The sequence below is a fragment of the Poromitra crassiceps genome (assembly GCF_964638095.1).
Source record: "Poromitra crassiceps genome assembly, chromosome: 10".
In the NCBI taxonomy this organism is placed as follows: Eukaryota; Metazoa; Chordata; class Actinopteri; order Beryciformes; family Melamphaidae; genus Poromitra; species Poromitra crassiceps.
This window is the reverse complement of record NC_139631.1, coordinates 14,947,043-14,966,994: the sequence shown is the minus strand read 5'-3', so window position 1 is coordinate 14,966,994 and position 19,952 is coordinate 14,947,043. Positions and strand designations below refer to the sequence as shown.

The 19,952-nt window shown below is 44.0% G+C and overlaps 1 protein-coding gene across 1 annotated transcript in view; it reads right to left on the bottom strand.

Annotated features, from left to right (window-relative positions):
* Positions 1 to 19,952, bottom strand: part of ipo11 (importin 11) — a 222,691-nt gene that overhangs the window by 38,957 nt on the left and 163,782 nt on the right. The window contains exons 28-29 of the mRNA XM_083644271.1: positions 10,854 to 10,949; positions 5,183 to 5,267 (exon numbers count right to left, since the gene is read on the bottom strand). Coding sequence (XP_083500397.1) covers positions 5,183 to 5,267; positions 10,854 to 10,949 — 181 coding nt within the window. The remainder of the gene's footprint in view (positions 1 to 5,182; positions 5,268 to 10,853; positions 10,950 to 19,952) is intronic.

Genomic DNA, 19,952 nt, shown 5'->3' with positions numbered 1-19,952 from the left:
GACAGACAGATAGGACACAGGCCCACAGCATGGGGGAGGCAGCTAGAGACAGACAGATAGGACACAGGCCCACAGCATGGGGGAGGCAGCTAGAGACAGACAGATAGGACACAGGCCCACAGCATGGGGAAGGCACGAGGTAAGAGGAGAACATCACCCGCAGCTAGAGACAGACAGACAGGACACAGGCCCACAGCATGGGAGATGCACCAGGTAAGATATGATGGAGAACACACTGGTTGAAGTGGGGGAATTTTAAGAAGTATAAGAGGAAGAAGTGAGGGAGGGAGGAATCTAAGGATGGGAAGGAGCTAAAGAGGGATGCCTGAGGATGAATTGAAGCTTCAAAAATTATTATAATAATTATTATTAATTATTAATTAATAATAATATAATAATTATAATTTTTTTTGGAGGAGAGGAATGTGTGCTACTTCTGTTTTAAAATAAAAATCTTGACTGAAACTTTTTGTCAGGTAAGCTAACCTATAACAACTGTGACCATTAGGGTTTAGCTTTAGTTCATGTATTCAACTGCACCTTTTTAATTATATTATACTGTAGTGCAAAAGAAAGCATTTCTATCCTTAAACACTCTCCTCCAGTGATTAATTAAGATCCATTATCAGTTTTTTCCAAAGTTATGTTGAGTAGGCAGCCACAGAGAAAAGAGGACCAGGGGTCATTCTCTGCTGGGGGGTATTGTTTTGATGAACAAGCTTTATTTTGCTCTATATTCAAGTCTGATACCTTGATTCCATTCAATATGCACACCTTAATTATTGAGCGTTTTACAGTGTTTACCCTGTATACAAACACACTATGGAAATTAGATCTTTGATCTCAAAGGACCAGAGTTACAAATCGTTTACTACAGAGCTAGAGCACAGTATGGAACAGCTAAACAAAAAGCTGCAGGTCACACACCTGGACTGTGATTTCATTTCAATAGCACTGTCAGAGGTTACTGTTACTGTATTGATTAAACAATCATCATTGTCAATTGTTAGCACAGTGTACTGAGTCACAATGGGAGCAATGTCTGTAAGTGCCGTCGCATTGCACTCAAGTTGACATCATTCCTGAGTGTCAACTTTACATACAGTATCTCCGGCATCTAAAAAGTGTCAAATTACTGTCTAGCACACGTTCAAAATACATGTGAGACGTCTGACATTCTGTAGGATAAGTTTCGTTTTTGCTTTCACACTGGAAGACCAAATACAAAGCTCCTGTCTCCTGAACTGTCTCCTGGTACCTGCCTCCCAAAATAGCCTGCAAATTAAATGGGATGGGCTTGGTATTTTGGATGGGAAGTACAGTACGAACCCTCAGTGCCCACAACGTCCCAGGCGGGAATCGAACCCAGGACCTTCTTGCTGTGAGGCGACAGCGCTACCACTGCGCCCCCACTAAGTCTCATCTTAATAACATAGAAGATTGCACACCCATGAGTGCAGAAAATGATGTACATTGTTGCTTTTCTGTATCATACCCTATCTTGTTTGATATTGCCACTGCTGTGCCATATAGACAGCTCAACTTCCTGGTTTTGTTTCGAGTTCTTTTGATAATGAAAACCATGGGGATCTAATGGTAAGACCAGAGAGATTCATGCTCCATCTAAATAGGCTGCAGTTACATTTTTATGTGTTATTTGAACAATTTCCTAAGCGCCTTCCCTAGTGTTTTAAGACACCGTGATTGTGTGAAATGAAGTGTGGTTGTCTAACAAGGTTCAGTGGGAGGGCAAGGCTGACACATCTTTGATGAGTTGAATCATTAACACCTCAGGCAACAAGTACACCCTCCTCCTGTTCCCCTGGTTCCATAGCGTGGGGCTCCATCACGGCCCTGAGAGAAAAAATTCTATGACTTTTCCGTGACTTTCAGTTACTAAGTTAGAGTCCTTCTGTGGCTGAAAAAAAGTATTATTATTTATGGTCACTACATATTTATTTAGCGATTTATACATTTTTACTGTCTGAAGATAAACAGCTTACCAATTGTAACAGCTGTGACACAATCAGTTACGTTAAGTTGATGAATGCTCTATGGAGCATTACCTGTGGCGCAGTGGTAGCGTTCTTTTCTTGCCTCGCACTCTTGCCTCACAGCAAGAAGGTCCTGGGTTCGATTCTCGCCTGGGACACTGTTGACTCTAGGGCTATGTCTCCCCATGCGTCCGGTGCCTGGTGCCCAGGTGGGCTATCTCATCGAAAGGGCCTTTCTATGTGGGGTTTGTATGTTCCCCCCCGTGCTCCCCTGGGTTTCCTCCATATATAACCCCACACTAAAAACATGCAGGATATCGTCGTCTGACCAGCGGCAGTTGGAAGAAATTAGTCCCCAGGCGCTTCACTGCAGCTGCCCACCGCTCCTGGCCTGAACCATGGAGGAGGACGAGCCAGGATGGGTCAAACGCGGAGGTCAAATTTCATGGCGCCTCCAATTGCATGTGTGTGTGTTTGTGTGTACTGTCTGTCATGCACGTGTGTGCATGCATGTTGTGTTTGTCGTTTGTCCGTACTATGTATAAGGAGAAATATTCAGGGCAAATTAGCATAAATAACCTAGGGCTGTCAAAGTTAACGTGATAATAACGCGTTAACGCAAATTCCTTTTAACGCCACTATTTTTTTTGACGCGTGATTAACGCATGCACTTTCTGTGATGTTTGAGCCTTGGTCCCGTAGTTTGGGAAATCAGGAAGCAGTAATGTTGATTGCAAGCAGAAACAAACCTCCGTGAGCAGAAAAGGAGGAAGAAAATGGGTATAATGGCAAGTTCAGCTCCAAATTGAAGAAGATGTCCCGTATTTTGGGTGAGAGAGAGAGAGGAAGCGCGTCAGCGTGATCAGACCGTGGCAGATAGAGAGACACAGACGGAGAGCGCGGGGGGGGGAGATGGAGACAGAGAGGGAGAGAGCGAGGCAGATAAAGCGAGACAGACAGACAGACAGTGAGAAAGAGAGAGGGAGGGCGATCAGACCAGAGAGAGAGACAGACGGAGAGCAGGAGAGAGAGACAGAGAAAGAGAGAGGGGGGGAGAGAGCTTGCACGCAGCTGCTCCTGTGTGCACACACTGTGGCTTGAGAGATGTGTATTCCCAGCAACTACAGTAGTAGCAATAATAATAACAATACCAATGGCCAAATACTTACCCATACTAATGAAATAGCTACTACCCATATTAATACAACAGTGCATCTTTGCACAAAGCTCAGGTTTAAGGTAGATTTAGAACAGATAAAAAAATTGTGCGATTAAGCCTGATTAACTATGGACAATCATGCGAATAATCGCGAGTAAATATTTTAATCGATTGACAGCCCTAAAATAAACGTAATACATAAACAGACAATTAAATATACCGGTATATAACATTTAATTACATAATGATCTATTAATCTATTTATGTATTCTCAGAAGCAATTGCAGTGACATCAGTCCTCTCTGACTTTAAGCTGGGTACATTGTAAGCAAGAAAAGAAGAAAAAACACTTCTCAAAGCACTTATTAATATGCTTTTTGCAGAAATGTGTCTGTATTCTGTGTGATAAATGAGGCCAAGTGTCATGACCAAAGTGAGGAGTGGATGTAGAACATAGTCAGGCAGTTGTAGAGGACTGTTCATCAAGAGATCGTGTTATAAAAAAAACACTTTCCCCTGTCTCTTCACAACTCTTACACACACCAGCCAAGGAGAGCAGATATAAGAGAGCCAATCAATGTTTGAGAATGTCACAAGTCTCTTTCCACACACACACACACACACACACACACACACACACAAAGTGGCAAAGAGACCAATAGCCTCTTCTCTATTCCCTGGAGCAAAGAGTTCAGGGTCTGGGCTGAGGTGATAAGGGCTCTGGGGTACTGCCAAGCAAGTTAAACACACATACATACTGTACAGTACATGCACACAGGGCTTGAAGCAAAAAACATTCAGAGTCTGAAATGAAGGGGGGCAGGGTCTAATTTATGATCCTTTGTTGACAATATGAAACCTATTTAGTCCCTATAAATAATGCTTATAGAAGAAGCATATTACCGTAAATTACATTTTATATGCAACTCTGTGGGCCGCTGTGGTGTCCCTGACGTTATCAATATACATATTACAAATCCGTGTGCATGGATTACTAATCCATGGGCATGGTTTAGTACTCTGTGCGCACTGTTTACTACGGTTTACTGATCCAAGTGTAAGATTTACTGTACTATTCCGTGCGCATGGAGCCGTGCACGGCTTACCAATCGGTGGCCATCATGAATGAAACAGGTGAGGTGACCCCTGGAGAGCTCTTTAATCCTGTACAAGCCCGAGGTCCGTGTTGCATCCTAGGGGGCAGGCTTACGTGGTTATATAGGGTCAGTGCAGTGGCAGAGCCACGGACAGAGTCTCAGTCGAGACTCTTCGTCAACGCCCCCCTCTAGAGGCCATGTGGTGACGCACATCACCAGTAACCATTCCTCAGCATCCGTTCCCCCCCAGACTGACTCACCTGAATGTGTGCAGACCACGCTGCTGCAGCTACACTGACCGACCGTGGTAAAAAGGTTGTGACTCTATGCACACTACTGTACAGTTCCATTCATTATAGAGGACAACAGATAGGGAGGAGAAGGGAAGGAGAGAGAGGACGGAAGCAAGGTGTGAGGGAGAGGGATGGAGAGATATGTGGGAATGAGAGGGAAGGTGAGAGGAAGAGTGGAGAAAGGGCAGAGCAGAGCAGAGGAAGGAAGGCTGGTGAGGAGAGGTGAGGGCTGAGAGGAAGAGGAAAGTAAAGGGACTTGGAAGGGGTGGGTGGGGATGGGGGGAGTGGCTCTGAATCTGTACCTAGGCAACAAGTGTGGGACGGGCTCAATTTGTATTGACTGTTAAATTCTTGTTTTGATGCATAAGTTCCCAGTGTAGCGTACATGACATTGCAAGGAACCAACAAGAACTATGCTTGTGATTAGACTGTCGGGGGAGATACACACACATTACATAACAGAAGCAATTAGTGCAAAACAACGGTAGAAAACAAGAAAAAAGGGTTTGGGTGATTGTAAAAATTTGATATGCAATGAAGTGTGTGAGTGTGTGTGTGTGTGTGTGTGTGTGTGTGTGTGTGTGTGTGTGTGTGAGTGAGTGTGTCTATGTGCGTGCGTGCGTGCTGTTTTTGACTCACTAGTTTCTTCCTCTTGTCCTGCTCAGTAGGTGGCTCCTCATCGTCGCTCAGTTTGGGCTCCTCCAAATGGCTCATCAGCATGCAGCTGCAAACACAATAACAATAACATCCCACTCAATATTAATAACCCCACACAAACCTGCACAGTAGGAGATAATTTCAGATACAATTCCACACACAGAATGGCTGAAACCTCCGGCACTTTTGAACACAGCACTGCCTGATATGCATATTGGTTCATCTGCATGCAGCAAGTAAACACAACAAGCTAAACCTTTGTGCTCTGTCTGTACAGAAGGGAGCAGTTGTGGCTCAGGAGGTAAAGCAGGTCGTCCACAAATCAGAAGGCCAGAAGGTCGGTAGTTTGATCCCCGGCTCCTCCAGTCCGCACGTCAAAGTGTCCTCCTTGACCAAGATACTAAACCCCAACTTGCACCCGATGGTTGTGCCAGCACCCTGCGTGGTAGTTTGCTGCCATCGGTGTGTGAATGTTTAAATAGTAGGCATTGTTGTAAGGAGCTTTGAGTGGTCGGTAGACTACAAAAGCACAATATAAATGCAGTCCATTTACCCTTTACCTTAGACTCTAACTATGAGCCTGAAGGAGAAAGAATATTGCTAGTTTCTACCTCTGCGAACAACACTTCAGTCCACACTTGATACCATGAAACTCTTTACAAATACGGATTATATAATGTATCCATAATGTGTGTACAATGTATGCAACTATGTAGGATTTACAGGCTACATACAAACAAAACATAGATTTACACTGAGCCTAGTTTCTGAGCTAAAGAAAAAAAAATGTTGACAAGTGACTGAATGTCCACAATGACACTGTACTATCTGAAATGGCTTGCCAATTGGCATGGTAGTTGAATTTGTTCATGATGGCAGCAAACACTTTCCTTCTCATTGCATGCCACACAAGAATGATTCCAAACAATTTATAACAACAGAGGAATCAAGTCAATGCTGCAGTTAATACCCCCTGCTGTGTCTGTCTCATTTGATTGCATTTACAAACGGTGAAAAAAATGTAGAGAAAACTAATTTCCCTCAACAAACAGTCCACTTTTCAGTCATCCATGTCTGTCGAGACTCATACAAGCACAAATACCGGCTTGAAGCCCACGGCGCAGTGGTGTGGTATTCAGCCTTATGGCACTTTAGGCAATGTTTGGGGGTACATCAACAGCACGGCTAATCATTTTCAACATGGAAAATGGTCCTACCCCTAAACCACCCACATCCTCCCAGCCACTCCCCCTACCCATCCCTCGAACCCCGACTCTCTACGACCTTCCTATCCCATCCATTTCCCCTAGCCACGCCCCCTTACTGATCACTTTGAACTTTGACCACCAACATCTAATCAGTTCATCCGTGAGTCCAAGTGGACGTTTGAGCCAAATTTGAAGAAATTCCATCAAGGCATTGCTGAGATATCACGTTAACAAGCATGAAAACGGCGTTCATGAGGTCACAGTGACCTTGAACTTGGATGTGGCAGAGTGGACTCAAAGGGTGGGGAGTGACGTCTCCTCCCAGTGTGAGCCAGTGTTGGGCCAGACATATTGAAGGAACATTGATATTGAATGAACACTGATATTGAAGGAAAGACATGTTGAACGAACACTGACATTGAATGAAAGACATGTTGTTTGAATACTAGCTGGTCTATGTGGAGACAGTGGGAGCACACAACCCCCACATACCTGGCCATTTGGCCAATTTGAATACCACACCCGTGATAAAAACCACAGGGAACCGAGCCGACTCCTTTGTCCCACAGCAGCGAGATAAGGTGAACCAATCGGTGTGCCCCGACCACAACAAAGACACACCCTGCACCTCACATTATATACAGGGTTGAAGCCCCAAAATCTTCAGTTCCTACGCAGCCCCAGCTGCAGACAGGTCCTCCTGAAGTTCTAAGTGACAAATCGTCGCGACAGGACGTGTGGTTTAGCTCGAGACAAACCGCCCTTCCCCCCTCCTCGCAGCCGAGCAGCAAGGCCGCAACCAGGCCTGACGACCCCTGCATCAGAGCTAAGCTAGCTTTGATATCCTGAACCCGACCAGCATCGCCTCGACCAGGCGAGTGCCTTCAACCCGAAGAAGCGAGCTGTGAGATCCCCCTTTCCTCCACTGAGACGACAGCAGATCCAAAAACCCAGCGTGGCCAGCTGAGTTCGACTGCCTGCTCTCAACCCTCCGCTCCTTCCTTCCCGGGACCGCGGACACCCGCTAGACGAGCATCCCCCCCCCCTTCACGCCGGAGGAACCTTGCGAGACCGACCATAACAAACCACTGCACCCGCGTGTGCAGAACTGAGCGCGCAAGCCAAGTAAGACTGAATTGATCACTCAAGTCCGGGCTTAGAATTGTTTAGAGTTAGATGATATATATCCATATATATATATATCCACATGATTGACTGATATGATACTGTAAATGAATCTGTGACTGTTTGTGTCTGACTGTAATTGTGCATATACCTGCATTACTGAACCCGAGTGTTTAAAAGCTAGCCATTTAATTCTTCACCGATCCCCGGAGTGGATCTAAGATAGCCAACGAGCCGAGAGGAGCTTATTTCGCCAGTTCAAAGCCGGTTAAAACTAACCGTGGTGAAGTAAGCGCCTCGCGGCCCCGTTTTCATCTAGACAGCGTTATTTCTCCCCCACGGGCACGTGCGTAAGCGCGGGCACGAACCTTTCCCCTATAAATACACACACACATAGCTACTAGTCGGCTAACCTCCATTTGGTGCCGCGCATACACTCCCTTATCCTCCATTTTGTGTCAAGCACACCCACTCCTGTGTCGTCCATCTTGGGGTCGAACAACACATCCCTTAGTCATCCATTTTGGGTCAAGCCGGTCCTTCCGGGTCGGCCATTTTGAGTAGAGACCACTCACCCACACACACACACACACACACACACACACACACACTCTGCCTCCCTCTAGTGTTCATCCGGTGCCTTACACTTTCATGCAGATAAATCCTCATAACCTCACGCTTTTTCCCCAATACAGTGAAGGGTTTTAGAATGTAACTTGGTTATAACTGAAATTCATTGACTGTATTGCCAATACCTCTTCTTTATTTTATATATAATAAATATTGTCAACTTTTATTAGAATTCAACTGTTTCAGAGTGACTTTGTGAGGACTGTGGTGAACTATTGCTTAACTCATTCACTGCCAATATCTGACTGGCATTTTTGGCACAGGCCAAGTATTTCCATAATGTTTGGTCATCTTTCAAGACCCACAGTAAATTCTGTACTAGGACTACAGTGATGTCCAATACCTCGAAATGAAGATATAAGTCTCTACTTTCACCCCCAAAAAGAAAGTTAGCTTTTAGCATGTTCTGTACTCTACTTATAACCCTTTTTATACACCCCATGTTCACCAAAAAAGCCTGTCTGGGAAGAGAAAAGGGAGAAAAAAGCATTTTTGTAAAAGGGCACAATCTCAGGCATAACTCACTCTCAATTCTTTTATTTTGAACTGTATTGACATCAGACATGTAAATATTATTCGTTAGGACACAAATGACAAAAAAAAAATATATATATATATATATATATACACATGAAGTGCTTTTTTTTTACATTCAACAATACAGTTTACTCGGTGTGAGTGTGCAGACAGACAGACAGACAGACAGACAGACACACCGACAGACAGACAGACAGACAGACACACACACACACACACACACACACACACACACACACACACACACACACACACACACACACACACACGATCCCCCTTTTAGATTTCTAACCCAACATAGGATAAGCAATAACCACGCCCTGTGGCGCTGGGATTGGCCAGGAGCAACACTGGAGGGCATGCAGCCCAGCGATTTCATGAACCAACTGAAGAGCTCTTGAGAAGGACAGCGGGCTGCTGTGAGTGCCTTCTGCCCGCTGCTGCCTAGCTGTTCCTGTGTTTATTTTTGATTTGTTCTGGTACACCCGTCCTCGTCCATGTCTCCCTGTCATATCAACTCTGCTATTTGATCGTTCCCGTTTTCCCCTCGGCTATTCAACACGTCCTCACCGCCCTCGCAAACTGATCGATCATTTCCTCATTCCTCCGATGATCAAACACATCTCTTGATTACTTTCTCCCGTTTTCTCCTGGCTGGCACAGAGGAAGGCGACTCCAGCTCGTGCAGCGCGCCGAGGGGGTTTCAATGGCGTTTCTCCTGTCTGCACAAGGAAGCGTTACCCGTTCTCTGCTTTTCCTCTTGCTCAATTTCAAAACAACAGCTGCGGTATGTGTTTGATCGCGTGCTGTCGGCTACCCTTTGAAGGCAGGGACCTGTGTCTGTGTCACAGGCTGGGCAAGTGTTTGCTGCAGGCGCTGCACCAATAAAAACAAAAACACGTCAAACACGTCCTTGGCGGGGAATGCCATTGCTGATATTCAGTCAATTCAGTCTTTGGCGGTGAATGAGTTAAAGATTAGAAACTTCACGCTTCAGAGAGACTAACTGTGATTAAAGTTGGGTCCTGCGATTAAGCAGGTGGTGCCCCTAGGTTAATCCTTATCCAGGATTACATATTTTAATATTTTAATAATTTTGTGAAATATTAATAATTTTCTGATTATTAATATTTTATTTTACCTAACTAAATTCACCCAAATAACGAGCACAACACCAGTGTTCTCCAGGTCATGTCACACACCATTGATCTCCACATAGTCGCAGAGGCAGCGAAAGGTGTATTTGTCAAACATTGCAAATCATCATCATCTCTCAGCCGCGTCTCCATGATCCTCGGCTACAGGATTGTAGGTCTTGTCAACTCAAACATTGTTTCAGAGGTTTCTGGGTTTGATCATTTTACATTTCAGCTGTCCATCTTCAGCTGCAACTGCTTGAAAGTTGCACATTCACAGTTTTCAGACATGCATTGAACTCCCAAAGATATTCAGACAATACTTGGATGGGGTTTGAGTGTGAACACAATTTTCCGTTGAGAGCGCGTGGCCGTGCAAATGGATTTTAACCACCCACGCCCGAAGTGCAATGTCCGTGTCAGTGTCACTCACATAGCAGCCAATGTTTGAATGCTACAACAATATATTGTCCAGAGCGAGTTGAGTTGAGTGTTACAGCTTACAAATGAACGATTTGTTGCACTTGTGTGACGATGAGAATTGTGACCATTGACTCTAGTGAAGTATAACTACACTTTTTAAAGTTCCGTTCTCTCTGGCATCTCTACCATGTCTCTCTTTCACTGCAACTCACTTTATGCATCTGTGCTGCGCCTGCTTGCCTGCAACGTATCTGCCCCCCACCCCCACCCTTGTACAGAGAGAGAGCGAAAACGAGTGAGATCTCTTTTCTGGATTGGAAATAGCGAAAATATATCATAGAGGCATCTCCGCTCGGCCAAACCACACGGAGGATTTCCTCATGTGTGACAACAAATGACAAATTGCCTTGTCTGTAAGTGGCTTAAGACACCTGTCATTCATCACACATAAGCATTATCAAAAACATAAACTTCATATGCTTCATTAACTACAAGCATCAGGATTGTCAAGGTTTCAATTGTAAGATTTAGAGATATTTATTATGTTTTTCATCAGTTTCATCAGGCTCTCTGAAAGACAACATGCCAACTTACTCTTTGAAAGTGCCCGTGTCGGGGTCTTCTGTCATCACGTCATGCAGCGCCTCCACACAGATGTTGATGATGCCACAGAACTTGTCCTGGATCACACTGATGGCACACAGACAACACGGAGAGATTACGAGTGAGACAGTAGTATGTGTGTGTGTGTGTGTGTGTGTGTGTGTGTGTGTGTTTGTTAGTGAAAGAGATAGACAGAGAGGGAGAGATGGGAGAGTGGGCAAAGAAGCAAAGAATCAAGCGATGGTTGTCAAAAGAGCCAAGCCACATCATCAGAGAGCCTATGTTAAATCTGGGCAGTGGCTGTCAAAGAGACATATGGGGGTCTCGAGCAAAGGGCATCCAATGCCATCCATCAGTTCACATTGCAGCGCACTCCCCCACCCCCCCAAATTGCACGGCTTTTTGTTATGCATTTCACCCTCACGTATTCACCTTTTGCAATTAATATTCTCACTCACCTTCATACAGAGTAGGATGTGGGGAAGAATATTTTACCCAAATATGATGTGAGCAAGAGATGGGAGAGCAGAATAAAAGCACAGCCCACCATGTGTGTAATAGCGTGTTAATAGCATTTCCATTCCATCACACTAAGATGTCATGTAAGAAAAGCAGGGTAATTTTCCAGATGTGAACGCCGTGTGCCCACATTTCGCTGTGGTATGTGTGCTTTGACAAACATCTTCCCAGCTTGCTGTCTTTACACACAGGCTTGCAAAAATGGAATCCCATCTACTATGGAGTCTTGCCTATTGAAGCCAAGGACCTTGGGCCAAGGTCATTAACATAATGGTGTCTCTCAACACCCCCCATGCTTGGAGACAAGCAGCAGTCATTGAGGAATTATTGGAGTCATTCTTTGAAAGGGCTTGAAAGGGAGTGAGTTGGTCCAAGTCAATAATAATAATAATAAGAAAGATAATATAAATGGAGTGAATGTGTGGGTGTGGGCACTGATGCTTCAAAGGTTCTGTCAAACTCAGTACTTGGCTACTGTGGGTAGCTAGACCCCGGGCAACACGCCATCATGGAGAATCAATGCATGACAGACATATACTGTAAACATGGACTTATATCTATCTCTTATGTGTGGGTGGCTTTTTCCATGTGCATGGTTAAATGTATGCTCTCACAGATATTGCCAGAAATAATGCCATCACAATAGAAACTAGAAAAGTGCACTCAGTAGTGTGCAGATCTCCGCCAGGCACCTCTACGCCTAACAAGGAAAAGAACCAACGTGCACATTTAGAGAAAAAAACATCAGTCAACAACATCACGTAATGTGTTGTCTTTAATCCGGTGGAAGCATTTTTCAAAGGTGAAACAACCCAGATTGATGGTTTATAGTGGGACTTTTTTGTGAAATAGGCTCCACCCACCAAACTTTGGAAGTCGATTATATGAAAACGGTGCTGACTTTCAAAAAAGGTTTTGTGCATGACAGCCTAGACATGCTGTGTGTCGTGGTTTGGTGAAAATTCGACAGAAATTGTAGGAGTAGTAGTGAAAAAACTGTTTTGGACTAAATTCAAAATGGAAAATCTAGTTAGACAGAAATGGGCGGGGCCTATATCAGTAGATCCATAAGGACCCAAGAAATGCAGGGGGGGAAATAATGAATTAATTGAACCAAAACATAAAGTTGTTATAGCGCCACCATCAGGTCAATTGGTGTAATTTTTTAACCCATAGTAAAGTAGGACTCTATACGCACCTGTACAAGCTGTAGCTCTTATAGTTTCTGAGCTACAGGAGGGACACAGACAGACACACACACACTCAGACACACACCCAAAAACATGATCTCCTCACCTGGCGGAGATAATAATGTGACAACTAAGGGCCTGTGTCCACCTAGCATCTTTTCATCAGCTCCAGCGTCTATCTTCAGTTGTTTCCAATGGGGGTCAGAGCGTATGCGGGCGCACACAGACATCTAGAGAAAGTGTGCAGCGCCCAGCGTCTATTTTCAGAGCGCTCCAGCGTTTTTGTGCGCCCGACTCCCAGCGCTCCCAGGTGAAAATATTTGAACTTTTCAGAAAGACGCTGGTGTCGGGTGCTCCTTTTCTGGCAACTAATCATATGGAGAAACTATCGCAACAGAGACAGAAAGGCTCAATTGTGCGAGCAGATTGGCTAGACACTTAATATTTCTGGTGAGTGTTGAGCTAAATCACTGTATGTGTGTTGTTTGCTAATGCTACATATAGCTGTCAGCTATCAAGCTACTACCGCACTGAACTAACGTTAGTTTGAGACTGCTTCCTTGTATAATTGTGCGCTTCCCAGCGCACTCCCAGCGTTTAACAGTCGGAAAACGCTAGACGCTAGGTGGACACAGGCCCTTAGCCACAGCAAAAGGGGTTCTTTTTTCTCTCTGTGACATGAGGAAAATATTTCTCCAACTGCTTGTACTGCAGACGCATGCCCCCCCCCACACACACACCAGCATATCACAGTATGAGTACACATACACTGTAAGAGAAAACAACAAAGCTAAATACACAGACTGATTTTTAGATTGAGTCAAGAGAAAATGAAATAAACATGGAGCCGAATCTCTGATGTTTGATACTATCTCTCATGTGTGAAGTAACATTTTAATACAGATACCCTTGGTGTGTAAAAGGCATAACTGCATACCTCTGCCAACCACTTTCCTGATAGTAGTCATTATCAGGAAAGCGGTTGCAGGTGTGCAGGTGGATGCCGGTGTTGTATTGAAAGATCCCTTATCACCCATTTAAATGTGTCTGTAAATTCTAAATCTATCCAGCCTAACACCTCTCCAGTGATTACTTTCTATTGGCTGGCTAGTGCTCCCTGTCCGTGCCTGCCATTCAAATCAATGTGTGAACATGATCTGAAAGCTGATGGGCCGAGGGCCAGGATGGACCAGAGACAGCAACAAAGTTCTGATCAAAATGAACTGCATTTGTTTGTGTGACTCACCCTCAATCCCCCCTGAAGAAAGGCTGGGGAGAGTGACCTGGGCTGACTGCACGCAAGACATTTTCAATGTTAGGTGCTGCCCGACAGAGATTAGGTGTGTTCAACAAATCAAATCCTACCACTATCATTGGAGAGCTGTATGTATGTACAGTATGCAGTGTAGGGAATTTAAAAAATATTTTGCCGGCAACTTTTGCCATAATGTCTAAAAAGAAAATGGGGGGCATTTACAAAACTAGGCATCTCGTGCGCTCGATTCCTAGGCTTATCTGCTGCGTGGCCTCGCCCGTGCTGCAGCTCGCATTCGCAGCTCAGGCGCTGCTGCTCGACTTCAAACTTATGGAGTGCGAGGCGGGGGACCTGACAGAGTGCAATGCCAAATTCCGTGCAATTCGGACACGTGCATAGTCATAGCGCCACCTACTGGCAACATAATCAGGGGCACAATGGCGCAGTGATAGTGCTGTCGCCTCACAGCTAGAAGGTCCTGGGTTCGATTCCCACCTGGGACGCTGTGGGTGCTGAGGGTGTCCCCCCCCCCCCCCCATGTCTTCAGTGCCTACGGGCCAGGTGGGGTTATCAAAAGGGCCTTTCTGTGTGGAGTTTGCATGTTCTCCCCGTGCTCCTCTGGGGTTCCTCCATACAACATTGGTATGGACCCTGCTGGGGACCCCTGAAAGTGCAGTGTCAAATTTTGTGCAATTCTACCAATTACTGCTCAGATCAGCACATGGCTTTCACGTATCTCGAGTACTGTTCATCTGATCGACTTCAAACTTGGGGTGCCCTGCTGGGGACCCGACAGAGTGCGATGCCGACTTTCGGCATGAGTTTGGTCACACCTAGAAAAGTCTCCACTCTAGAAATGAGGGTGCATAGCATGCTAATTTCTAGTTATAATCTGGGAGTCAGATATTTTCCGTGCTGGCCTGAGAATCTGTCAAAGAAACATGATCAGCTACTAATCAACCATCACAGGAATGGAAAGGAATCACTTTCTCTTTGATCAAATAAATACATTTGATAAAATGGAAAAATCAGGATAAGACAATAAAGCCCACAGAGGCTTATTTCCATTGTGATCTTCAAATTCAATTCAAAAGTCACACACAGACTATTTTGTATGGGCTGCATGTTTTATTTTATTGTACATGCATGGCTCAAATACCAAAAGCACAAGTCAGCAAAACAAATCTTAAGTTTGAATTAAATTTAAAAACCAATCACATCTTAACCCAGACATCAAAAAGCTATGGACATTATATCTATGAACTAATAATTGATACTGGCATAAGTGTGATTAGAGAAAATGTAAGAAGAGCCGAATCGAAGCTAATGATAAAAATGTGCCTACTCATTTAATAGGGTCCTTGCTCTTGTAGAGAATTGACAGTGCTCAATAAAGGCTATGGTGATGAAGAGCAAACTATCAGCGACAATGGCCTGACACTGCAAAAAGGCTGAATGAGGGGTTCTGATGACCGACGCAGTCTTCCATGAAAATGACTTCATGCCTGTGCATGTTAAATACAGAATGGACCATTCTATAGCCGATAGAGATTACACAAAGTGTAGCCTACTTGGATATACAATTTTCAAAAGTTGATTTTAACTCTCAAACTATAAAGGACACAGGGGGCATCATGGATTCAAGGAACGGAAAAAAATGAAACCAAAAATAAATAAATAAATAGATGAGAAATCCAATAAAGAATAATCTGATAAGGGTAGAAAGCAATACTTCACAGAGGCTATGAGCAGGTCATGCTTATGAGTCCATGACATATTGTGATCATGACAGTATAGCCAGATTGGATTAAATACTTGCACATTGAAAAATTGGTACCCGACTTTTTAGTCCCAACCTCTAGAGCAGTGATTCCCAAACTGTGGGCCGTGGAGGTACTGCAGGTGGGCCGCCAGGAGCAAAAAATAAATAAAAAAATATAAATGATATATATATCTATATATATATATCTATATCTATATCTATATATATCTATATCTATATATATAGATATATATATCTATATATATATATAAAAGGTTGAATAATACACTAGCAAACTAGGTTAGACCACCCAAATCACTTTTTATTTCACTATACATCCTGGAACTTGGCGCTAATGGTGTTAGCATACTCCATCCACATACATGAAACGGTTAGCAGTTGAGCTACAGTAATGCATTGTAACAGCAACATTACTAATGTGATTTGGGTGATGTAGCCCAGATTGCGAGCTTTCAAACCATGTCAGGCTAATTTGAATTCAATCTAGCTAAAAGCACAAAAAAATTGCAGTGCATTGTTTGAAGAGTAGGGAGTGAAATGCATGTGCATTTTGTTTACAAAATCACCTGTCAAATCCCACTTTAACCCCTGCGCACGCAAATATTTCTGATGAGTAAGGGGGAGAAAATGTTGGCAATCTGGCTTTTAGGTATTTTGCTGATTTTTTTGTATTATTAATTAATGGATTATTAATTTGCCGTATGCCCATGTTCACATGCTCTGTTAATGAAATAAAAATATATAGGGAAATACATCATCTTAGTTGCGTGTGCTGATCAGAGTTGTGATTAAAGTGTTCGGTGGGCCCCCGGAAGATTTTCTGATTTCAAAGTGGGCCCCGGTATTCTTAAAGGAGAATTTCGGTTTTTTACACCATGGTCCTCATTTCCAGCTTAAAATATTATGTTTTACTCACCGAAATAGTTTGGCTTCATTCGGATGCCCACGGAAGATTTTAGCTCCGAGTAGTCTCCTCAAACAGGCTATAACGAGAGCCTGCGGCGAGTGCGGGGCATGTTGCACACGCTCTCTAAATGACACTTTTTCTGTCAGATCACGGTTCATTATGGTTGTAAATATAATTATTTAGCTAATAGCTAGAAGCTAAGCTAACATCAACACAGCAGTCGGCGTTGATCTGCCCCGGATGGGGTTACAGTGCGTATCTTCCCCCTTCTGTGGTTCCTCTGAAGAAGTATGGTTTCATCTTCCGTGGGCATCCGAATGAAGCCAAACTATTTCGGTGAGTAAAACATAATATTTTAAGCTGGAAATGAGGACCGTGGTGTAAAAAACCAAAATTCTCCTTTAAGTTTGGGAACCCCTGCTCTAGAGGTTTGTACTGAATCAGATAAATTGAATAGTCTCATCAAACACTAACATGAATGTGCTCCTGTGACTGTTACTACAGCCATTACTCATCTTGTTATTAGGGAATTACAGTATGTCAAAACTATGACCTCAGATCTTTTATTAAAATTAGTGCTAGCCAAGTGTGATAATAATGCAATATATCAGGCCTATTCAATTGGCGTCCGGCCAAGAAGCTACCTCTGAGTGGCCCAGTGAGCATAGCCCTAGCTATTGTTGTTTCTAGCTTGCATTGTCTCAGGCGTGCCCATCACGGCACGTTGGAGGTCCCGCGCAACCATAACCCGCTAGCCAACCGGATGGTTGTGATAGTTGTGTTGGCCAGAACCTCCTATAAAGTGTGGGGGAAAAGGCAGTGTCTTCTCCCATAAGGCTTCTTCCCGTAAGACGAGCGATATGTAAGCGCAACTGACGTCAGCCTTCTGGACCTGGAGAGCGGTCCAGGCGGCCAACTCCTGGAAGTCATCGTTTCTGGCATGGAGCTGATGTCCATTTCGGTATCTGCTTGATCGTCGTGGCAATGAACTGTCGAACTCGTCGATCTTGTTGATAGAGATACGTGGCTTGTACTGTCATGCGCTGGCTGGCTGATATAGCCATCGTTTGCAGCGCATATGACATCACCGCTGATGTCATGACATCATCGGGGTCTGATGAGGTCATCGGCGAGACATCACATCTCATGATGTCATAGATCATTTGTGCTCCCATTGTGATGCCATCGTCTGCTGCCGCAGTTTCCATTGATGTGTGATGACATCGGTGATGATGTCATCACTCGCGATAGATCCAGGAATAGTTTCAGGGATCCTAAGGCCCAGGATAGGCCCCTGGGGGCTACCATCCTGCCTCGAATAGTTCTGCAAGAGAACCTCTCGAACACTAACATGGCTGTGCTCCTGTAACTGCTACTACAGCTATTAACCTTGTTATTAGGGAAATTACAGTATGTCAAAACGATGCCCTCAGATCTTTTATTTAGCTCACCTAATCTTTTTTGTGTGATTCACTTTTTATTGCTTTTCAAGAATATAACATTACAGAACACCAAGACATAAACCAACAAACCACTCAAGACAAAAACAACAACAACAAAACCACAATAATAAAGAATAATAATACACAGGGTAAGCATCAACTTGTTATCAGTAGTTAATCATCCCCATATTTTCCAAAATACCTCCTGCCTGTTGTGCAGTTTAAAAATTAAATGTTCATAATTAGCTATCCTGGTCATTTCACCACTCCACTCACTAAAAGGGACGACATATTTTGTTTTCCAGTGTCTGAGTAATATTCTACTGCCTGTGGTAAGGGCCAATCTACACCATATAGCCTGCTGAGCTGACATTCCCACACCGTCTGGAATATTAGGCCTAGTATGCCGAGCGCAGGACTCTGTAACAACTCTGTTCCAAGCACTGTATTGAGGAAAGTTATTATATTTTTCCACAGATCTTCAGTCATTTGGCATTCATACAGCATATGTATTAGTGTACCTCTATTCCTTTCACATCTCCAGCATATATCTGAATCCCAAAGTTTTAGCCTAGCCACCCTATGGATGATCTTATAAGTGATTAATCGAGTTTTGCATTTCCCTTGACGTCTTACACCGGGACAGCTCACCTATAATCTTTTATTAAAATTAGTGCTAGCCAAGTGTGATAATAATGCCATATATCAGGCCTATTCAAGTGGCGTCCGGCCAAGAAGCTCCCTCCGAGTGGCCCAGCGAGCATGGCCCTAGCAGCTACTGTATGAAGTCAAGGAGGTCCGGACAACATCGGTAATTTATGGCGCGGCACAGTCCGTGTTTGGCGGGCTCTTGCAAGCTCAGTTTTTAAGCTAGAGTGGAGCTTCTGGTATTAGCGGAAACTAAACATTCAGATGAGTAGGCATGCTTACAGTATCAGACATACTCTCTCTGGTAAGGGTAGAAAGCAATACTTCACAGAGGCTATGAGCAGGCCATGCTTATGAGTCCATGACATATTGTGACAGATGGTGAAGTGATCATTAATGACAGTATAGCCAGATTGGATTAAATACTTTTACTTTGGAAAAATTGGTACCCGACTTTGCATCAACCACTAAAGGTTTTAATACTGAATCAGATAAATTGAATAGTCTCATAAAACACTAACATGGGTGTGCTCCTGTGACTGCTACTACAGCCATTATTATTATTAACCTTGTCCTTAGTGAAATTACAGTATGTCAAAACGATGCCCTCAGATCTTTTATTTAGCTCACCTAATCTTTTATTAAAATTAGTGCTAGCCAAGTGTGATATATATCAGGTATATATCAGATATATATCAGGCCTATTCAATTGGCGTCCGGCCAAGAAGCTACCTCCGAGTGGCCCAGCGACCATGGCCCTAGCAGCTACTGTATAAAGTCAAGGAGGTCCGGACAACATCGGTAATTATAGCGCGGCACAGTCCGTGTTTGGCGGGCTCTTGCGTGCTCAGTTTTTAAGCTAGAGTGGAGCTTCTGGTATTAGCGGAAACTAAACATTCAGATGACTATGCATGCTTATCTGACATACTCTCTCCGCAAAATAAGCCTACCACTCTCGCAGGTGAGGATGCCAGTTTTTTGGGGGACTGGGGTTTGCAATATGTCCCGCATGTACCTGTGAAGAGTGCCATGTAATGTGATTACCTTGACACCACACCAAGGTACCAGCCATCCTGCCCAGGTCTCACATTAACCTGCTTGGCAAACTGTTGTCTAGAGACTCAGTTTTCACAAACAGCTCAGTAGTATGGCACCTTCCCTACACAGCAACATTAACAGACACAAGATTAAGCTTGATATTTACCAGAGATGTAGTCAGATGACCTGGAATGAGCCTACTGTCATCACCAAGCGAAGCAACTCAATCTGTCTAACACTTCAGCATATGGGCTTGTGGTAAATTGTTTATTACTATCGGCGGCTGTTTGAGATATTAAAAACAGCTT